Source organism: Sinocyclocheilus rhinocerous, unplaced genomic scaffold (genome assembly GCF_001515625.1).
Source record: "Sinocyclocheilus rhinocerous isolate Xijiao unplaced genomic scaffold, SAMN03320098_v1.1 scaffold8065, whole genome shotgun sequence".
NCBI lineage: Eukaryota > Metazoa > Chordata > Actinopteri > Cypriniformes > Cyprinidae > Sinocyclocheilus > Sinocyclocheilus rhinocerous.
Window position 1 is genome coordinate 75843 of NW_015627889.1, and position 8641 is coordinate 84483.

General features: G+C 41.2%; 2 protein-coding genes across 2 annotated transcripts in view; both read right to left on the reverse strand.

Annotated features, from left to right (window-relative positions):
• LOC107734809 (cold shock domain-containing protein C2-like) overlaps nucleotides 1–1652 on the reverse strand; it is a 6491-nt gene extending 4839 nt beyond the window's left edge. Inside the window, exon 1 of the mRNA XM_016546726.1 lies at nucleotides 1474–1652. Coding sequence (XP_016402212.1) covers nucleotides 1474–1652 — 179 coding nt within the window. The remainder of the gene's footprint in view (nucleotides 1–1473) is intronic.
• A 3264-nt stretch (nucleotides 1653–4916) lies between these two features.
• LOC107734710 (DNA-directed RNA polymerase III subunit RPC8) overlaps nucleotides 4917–8641 on the reverse strand; it is a 7519-nt gene continuing 3794 nt past the window's right edge. Inside the window, exons 2-6 of the mRNA XM_016546668.1 lie at nucleotides 8068–8164; nucleotides 7901–7987; nucleotides 5702–5765; nucleotides 5373–5601; nucleotides 4917–5250 (exon numbers count right to left, since the gene is read on the reverse strand). Of these exons, the coding sequence (XP_016402154.1) occupies nucleotides 5200–5250; nucleotides 5373–5601; nucleotides 5702–5765; nucleotides 7901–7987; nucleotides 8068–8164 (528 nt within the window). The 3' untranslated portion in view covers nucleotides 4917–5199. The remainder of the gene's footprint in view (nucleotides 5251–5372; nucleotides 5602–5701; nucleotides 5766–7900; nucleotides 7988–8067; nucleotides 8165–8641) is intronic.

Below are 8641 nucleotides of genomic sequence, written 5' to 3' on the forward strand. Positions count from 1 at the left end.
CGTTCCAAACGAAACTGAACAAATGAATCCCTTCATGAAGGGCCCTTCCAGAAGTCCGTTAGCGAAGGGAACATGCAATGGTCACTTCACAGAAGTGATTTCCATTTGTGATCATATGATCTTCGGTTAGGAGAATTCAATAACATTGTTAAAGGGGACATAACACACACAGTTTCACCCAATCTCATGTTAATCTTGAGTACCTATAGAGTCGTACTGCATCCTTCATATCTCCAAAAAGTCTTTAGTTTTATCATATTTATAAAAGAAAGATACAGCTTTACGATTCTCTCCGGAAAAAGCCGAGCTTCTGGAGGCGCGTTATGGGCGGAGCTAAAGAGTGACGAGCACTTGGGCGCCTAATGCCAACAAAACAGACATTTGATGCCGTTTCACTTCCCGTCTGCAGTTCTGAATCATGACCGGGATCTTTTATCACTGGGACCGCTCCATCAGTATCAAACGATGTGCAAATCCAGCGTCGAACTGGGCCTTGTTTATAAAACGTTCGTCAACAAACACACTTGTGAAACTCCGTTGCTGCCCCGGAAATCAAACTGTATCCACTGTTTACATAACGCTGGGTTCTTTAGGAAGCTGAACAAAGTTATCTTTCCCTTACAACCAAAAACACACTTTGGAGACATTCTTCCCGAGCGAGTCCCGCCGGATGAAGCGCGTTGATGGGCGGCTCTTGCTCTGGCTCTGGTCGATGCGTGCGCGGGTGTGTTCTTCCAAATGCCCATATAAGGAGTTCCACCCTTGTCTACGTCATGAAGAGCGACGATCGAAAATATGTCCAAATTGTTTTTTGAAACTTTGTCCATGCTTAGCATGAGAATCCAACTCTTTAAGAGTGTAAACATCTCTGAATGCATGAAACCGCATTGTTTTCCAAACGTTACTACTTGTTTCAGATGGCTCTACATCCAAGTGTCACGTTCTCGTGTTTGCAAAATGCTGAAGTTGAACATGCCCTTAATATTTAATCTAACATTGACATAACAAGGAAAACAGTGTTTAAACCTTTAAAAACTGGATGTTTCAAATGTTCTGAGAACATTCCGAAATTCATAACTTAATGGGAACATTTATTTGTTAGCTGAATCAAAGGGTGTGGCGCTTGCAACACCAAGGCAATGGGTTCGATCCCCAGCTAGGGAAAACACTTATTTTTGAAAGTATCAAATGCATGACTGTAACTGTAAAGGTGCAGTCACATTAGCGGAATTTCGTAGAAATTTTGCGGGCAAAAAAGTCCATTGTCTATTGTCAACAGTGAACCAGGTGCAAGATCTGTTAGGGGGAATCTTTGCTCTCACGCGAAATTCCCTCTCCATGGATTCTTTCGCCCGCGAAAATCTTCCGAAAATCGGTAAACATGACCGCAGCTTGATAGAGTTGACTGGAGAACTGGGAGGAGATCCAGCGTTTAAGCGGCCGTAGGGTTCGGCTCGTGTGTGCTGGACTTACGCCGAGTACGTGCGCGTTCGTTTGGTGGGCAGAGGGCTCGGTAACTCCCCGGGCTGCAGCGCGCCTCGCTCCCAAACGCGGCTACCTTCTCGCAGGAACGGGAATGACAGCGACAGCAGCGCCGAGCGCGGAGACCGCAGAGACGGGTCCGCCGCGGAAGACAGCTCCGGTTCCGCCATGGACACGGGCACGGGGTGCGATGCGAAGATTTGGGTCAGTTTGCTCTCTGAACTCCAGATGCTTGCAGAAGACGACCTGCGAGAGAAACACTCACAAAACTCACATCAGATCCAACGCGTTTTCTCCCTGCTGCAGCTTTCCCTCTGACGCGTCAAACAGTGCGTTTATTGACAAACGCTCCGCTGGCGCACATTGCTCTGTTTTTCATTTGCAGTGGAGCGACGTGCAGTAAAACAGCTTCTGCGCTGACATTTAGTCTGTGCTGCACAAAGCCACTGTCTGTGTGTGTGTGTGTGTGTGTGTGTGTGTGTGTGAGAAAGAGAGTTTACATTCAAGACGGTTTGTGCCCGGGGCGCGAGTGCTGCGCGCCCGGTTCCTCATGCACAAAAGCCTGCATTGTCTTCAAAGAGGCTTTAAAGGGGTCATATGATGCTGCTAAAAAGAACATTATTTTGTGTATTTGGTGTAATGAACAACTTAACCACTGATTTGTAGTCGTGTCCTCTTTTGGAAGACCAAACAAAGTAGTTTCGCTTTCACAACGAAACACAGCGTCTCACACAGGCCTAGAGTGAGCAGAGGCGGCGGATTTGACGAAGGTGCGGCTGGCTGGCCTGCGGCAACCACATGTGACGACCCCGGGCTGGACTCCACTTACGCATCATATGACCCCTTTAACACAAGGAGCCGTTCTGAGATCAGACTGAACTGTGCATCACTTGTGCTGACCGATCGTACGTCAGATGTATATTTAACATTACATTAATAGGATGGCCTACTACTACCCCTGATAGCACACGTACATCACGGAGACGTCTATTTGACGTCTGCATCTTCATCTGCAAGACGTATGATCGCTTCATCTGGAAAGCATCTGCTGTCTGATAGGAAAAGTCCTGTAGACGTATTACAGATCAGCAAACACTCTAAAAAAATACGTTTTGCAGATGTAAGTGCAGACGTCAAATAGACGTCTCTGTAATATGCAATACGTCTACAGGACGTTTCCTATCAGATGTCAAATAGACGTTTAGAAGATGTCTTTAAGATGTTTACGATTTAGAATTAATGTAAAACTGACATCTTAAAGACGTCTATCAGATGTTTGTACACAGCAGATGCTTTCCAGATCTTTAACAGACATCTTGCAGACGTACCTGTGCTATCTGCTAGGCTATTTGTAATATTCTGTAGTACATGTTATTGTGTGCACTGCAGTAACCTATGTGAGATATTATATCCCACAATGCAGTGCGCCTTATATTTCCAGCCACAAACAAACCGAAATAAAATATTAGCCATATTTATTTTTTTTATTATTATCTCTATTTTGGTTTTATAAAGTTAGATTAAAATAGCAAAGAAAATAGAACAAGATCAGACCAAACTGTACACATCAGGTGTCAGAAGTATATTTATCATTTCTAGGTTATGGTCTCTGTAGGTTTCGCGTGCGCAAGTGAATGTGTGACGTGAAATCTGGCCTCGTGACGTCAGAGCCGCTGCTGGTTATTATGCAATGACGTCAGCATCACCGCTTACGGAAAGAAATTCCTCACATAGTGACAGCACAAGAAATATGATCTGCGTTCAGTGTCCTACTTCTGGCCAAATGTGAGCCAAACCCGCACTGACATCACTTGAACAAGAGACAGAAATAGTGTTCACGCATCGACGCGATGGTTACCAGAACTGACGCCGAACTCGTAAAAGTCACGTTTATGTTGAGGAACGCTTGAACGATGCTTTTCCTTCCATCCTCCCGTTCAGCATCACGCGCTTCCAGAACGTTCCTGACGGAGGGCGGTGCCTCACAATCTCCTCAGGTGACTTACTAGACAGCATTTTTGGCGGCGTTATCATCATATATGCGATCATTTTGAGAACCAGCACAATCAACGCGGCTATAATGCCTGTAGCCTAATAAGTGCTGTCTAGGTAGGGCGCGCTAAAGTTTTGGAACACTACCTGACATATATAAAAGGTGGGCGACAGGATGGGACATCACGCCTAAAATAAACAAGCACTCAATTTAATCATTTTATGTCTGTTATTAGATCATATGCACGGTTATCTATAGTGCACACATTACGGGAATAAATGCAGGCAGAATAAAGAAAGAAAAACGCCCAAATAAATGGACCAAATGCAGAAACGTACTGTACTGTAGTTCGCAGATGCTCCCGTCCCGTCCTGTAGACCGCCGTTATGTAAGATGAAGCAGCCTGTACGGTGCAGGTCCGCAGTGAGGAGGAGATCCCCGTTCACACGCTTTTACCGGCAGAACCGACGCGTTTATTCACGCATCACCGAATCCCGACGATGACGCACTGAAGCCGTTCAAACGAGTCTGTCTCGTGCCTTTTGAGATTCTGTAAACAGCTGTCAGCTGACAATACATGTATATATAATATCTGTATACAAGTATGATTCTATAATACCCTTAAACTAAAATGCTTGGCACAAGGGTTATCATGTGGAGACAGCAATTCTGTTATTAAAAAAAAAAAAACTTTACAATTTACAAATTAATACCAATATTTCTGAAATTACACGTACAAAGTAAGTTTTCTTATATATACAGTATACACACACACACACACTACTGTGCAAAAGTCTTAGGCCATTAGTATTTTCACCACTCTTAAAAAAAGATGTTGAAAATAACATTTTTTTTAACAGATTTAACACAAAATGACACAAAAACGTGTTAAAATTGTCATAACACCAAAAAAACAAAAAAAGTTCAAAATCAACACACAATAAAAAAATAAATGTAAAACATCCTATATGAAAGTCAAAATGTTCCCTGTTTCTTCATGTAATCGCAGACGGACTGGATGATGGTGAGATCAGATCTGTGTGCAGCACTGGCTGCTGTCAGACTCCTTGTGCAAACAAAAACCTCACTAGATTATTACAATTCATGACAAAAGGAATGCTTGGAAATGTTAACTGCTGTTTCCTCCTGACACACTACAGCAAAAGATAGAAACCATTTGTTTTGTTGGTGAACATACTAATGGCCTACCAATGCACAGTACTATGTAAGTGTAAATATATATATATATATATACACACACACACACAAATTTACAATGGAGGGACAGTTCAAGTCAATAACCCAAAATACAGTAATTCTGGAAGAGAAAAAAAAGGTTTAGCAGTCTTATAAATTAGGAGACTCAGTCAATATGAAAATTTAAATATAACAAACAAAATGTAAAAATAAATATATATATATATATAAGACTTTAGTCTGTACAATTTTCCATTTATTATGCTGTAACAAGCAGCAGAAAGCCATATATACATGATCACACAAAAATATTCCATTCAGAGTGAGAAAGAAATTATTTACTAAACATTTTTGTTTTCTATAAAGTAAACTCTGTAGGACACAGCGAGTCTTTAATTAGCCTCAAAATATCACAATCCTCCAAAAAAACAGCAAAATTACAACACCAGCTGCTCACTGATCGCTCCACAGAGCTTCAGTGAGTCTTATGAGAAGTTTTAGCTGAGGTTTATAACACAAAGATATTGTTAACTGTTCCACCAGGACAGAAGACCCAGACCTGGTTCACTTACAGATCCCTGCAGAAGAAAACAAGAGACGTTTGTGGTCTTACTCTCAGTGCATGCAACTGAAAAGACAAACGGTGGACGGAACCAGTTATATACTCATAATAGCTATATGTAATGTCTAATATCCTCACTATGAGTGTGTACGGAGCCTCTTTCTGCTGCGCGCTGTCCTCCGCTCCTGCAGGTGGCGCTGTGGCTGCGCTGGGCGCTTCCTTCTCTGTGCTGGGGCCGGTGGGTGAGGTGTCGATGAAGACCTCGTCCACCACCCGGAAGCGGATCTCCTCGCCCCGGTCCATGAAGAGGTCGTGAGCGCCCTCGTCCGTCTCGTACTCCCACACCCACAGCTGCTCCGCCTCGTCGCTACGCCAACCGTGAAGGAACAGAGCATGCTGGGTAGATGATGCTACAAACACACTAATAACTAGCTAAACAAGAGTTTGATATTAATCGTTCAGGATACAATTTAGCCGGCTGCTGTAGCGACTCTGGTGGGATTATTATGTCGTCGAACAACCCGAGGCTCACTGTGGAAACGACACACACAAACTCATTACTCGCCTCATAACGACTGGTAACATGCACATCATTTTCCAATGATTTTTTAATTTCCAAATGGGTTCCGTGTTCTAAATAAGCCATTATTCTGATGCTCTTGATCTACTGGAGTATTAAGGCTCGACTGTGAATATGAACTGTAATGCAGATGTGCTCATTGTGTTATTTTAGTATCACTGAGATAATTCAATTCAATTCAAGTTTATTTGTATAGCGCTTTTCACGATACAAATCGTTGCAAAGCAGCTTTACAGAAAATTACGTTTCTACAATATTTAGTAGTAGCTTGTTAGTGGTGATGTCAAATTGATGTAGATATGGTAGAAATGTACGGTAAAACTCAGTTAATGACGTAATCAAACAGACGATGAAGATACTATTATAGTTTTTAATTAATATTTTTAATTATTTTTATCTTTAGGTTTTTTATTTTTAAATTAAGTTTTCGGTAATTCTGTTGTGGTTCTGTCATTTTTAATATTTAAATAATATTTTTTTAAATATATCTACGTAGTTAAATTTTTTTTTTCTTTCCGTTTTTAGTACACCAAGCTAGTGCTGGGCGGTATGACCGAAAATTTATATCACGGTATTTTTCAAAATTATACCGGTTTCACGGTACATGACGGTATTTTTTTTTTTCATGCATGACCGGGTGTTAACCATATTTTCTACTGATTGAGAGAGGAAATACTGCAGTATATTGACTTAGAATGCCCTATTTTACTGTCATGATGAGTGAATATTGTCCAAAAATACCACACTAAATAGTGACTAAACACGACCCCTTTTAATACATGTTAACCAGGAGTCACTCTCATTTATAATCGCGGCATCGTCTGATAAAATCAACATGCATCTACACTAAAGAGCGGCTATGCGGTTGTTTTGGCTATATTACTTTGTCTCATGCAGCGCACTGCCTGCGTCTGAGTAACAAACAAAAAAAAACAACAAACAACAGACGTAACAGACGAACTACGCTCATATTTATAATTCCAAACAATCAGTAAGCGACAGGTGCTAGGAAACGCTGTTTTGTACTCATTTATTGAGGAGTCGGCTGCGGTGCGGCTAACTGAATGCGCTGCTTCTCTGCCGCTCACTGCACAGAACAGACGCAGAGAGAGGTGACACTTCTCCGGGAAAGTCAGACCTCACGCTCGCGGGACAGCACTGGCGAAATCTTCCAACTGAACCATAGCTAAGGTTTATCCAAAAAAGTCGCTAGGGTTGTCAGTATGAATATTCTATGGAAAAAAGCCGCTAAAAGGGTCTGAAAGTTGCTAAATCTAGTGCTAAAGTCGCGCTCGTGTGTGTGAGACGCGGGAGCTGATGGCAGGGGGCGGTGGATATTTGTGGCGGTCAATGTGGATATTGTGGATGAGTTCTTCTGTGTCATCACGTTCTATTAGTTCTACAGCTTCAGTTTCGGAACTTTCACGCTTAGTAACACATACAGCTGTTCCCTCACCACAGTGCAACAGTGAAAAACGGACCCCTTTCAAACAGTGTCGCGTTCCGAACGTTGTATAAGCGACATACTGATTTAGTATTTAGTATTGCAGTATTTTAAAAATTCATATCATAACAAAAATAAACACCGGTATTCGGTATGAACCGGTATACCGCCCAGCACTACATCAAGTTAAACAAAATGAAAATGAGAAATGTTGCCTTGGCCACCAGCTGAAATAAAATATATATATATATATATATTCTCTATTTCAGTTAATGCTTATTTTAACCTTTTTATTGTTTTAGTACTTCAGCTTAATTATTTTAGTATTTCAACTGAAACTAAATGAATTTAAGAAATGTTGTCTTCACAACTAGCTGAAATAAAATGTTTAAGTGTATAATTAATATTTATTTTCGGTAACATTTTTTATGGTTTTAATTTGTAGCCTTGTTTACGGTTTTACTTGAACTAAATGAACATGAGAAACGTTGGCAACTAGCTGAATTTTTTTAATACATTTGACTTCAGTTAACATGTATTTTATTTCAAGTAATGACAATTTTTAATGGTTATGGTTTTAGTTTTAGTTAACAGTAAAACCCCCGCCACTGAAGAACACGAGAAGAGAAAAGCATCTCTCACCATGAACACCTTCAGCACTGCAGCCTTTAATCTTCCCAACCAGAATCTCATCCAGGAACGGGTGGAAAACCACGTATCGAAAATGAACTGCAGGAGGAGAGAGAGAGAGCATGAGGTTTAGCTGGACCGAGGGCGTCGCTGTATGAATGCAGTGAGGAACAGAGCACCTTTAGTATGAGACGCTCCGTCTCCAGGAAAGATGTAGGAGTCCTCCAGTTTAGTGACGTCATACAGACAGACACACAAGCCCACATTATACACCACCTGCAGACGGGTTCAGGACAGCAGTCATGTACAGCTCCAGCCGGATGCGTTTATAAGGCCTGCATGTCTTTGAGAATGACTCTGAGTGCTTGAAATCTTGAGGAAAAAGTCTTCTTCAAAGTATGTTTTTAATGTTAGACAAAAACAACGTTTTAATGAAGTGAAGACCTTTAATACATTTTCCAACATTTAAATGATAGCAGAATGTAATGATTTTGACTTGTTGTGATATGTTTTTTGCTATGTTTTTTTTGTTTGTTGTTGTCTCATACTTTTAGATACACTGTTATTTGCAAATGCTACTGCTACTGCTGATGTTAGCTTGTTAGCTTTTAATATACGGTTTTATCCTGATTAAAGCTTTAATACAGTACAGCAACCGCATGCGCGTGCGTCCATGTTTAACGCTTCTCATAGCTATGTGAAAATAAGAGTATAATTAGAACAGTTCATTGTTGGAGCTGAGCTGAATGAGAG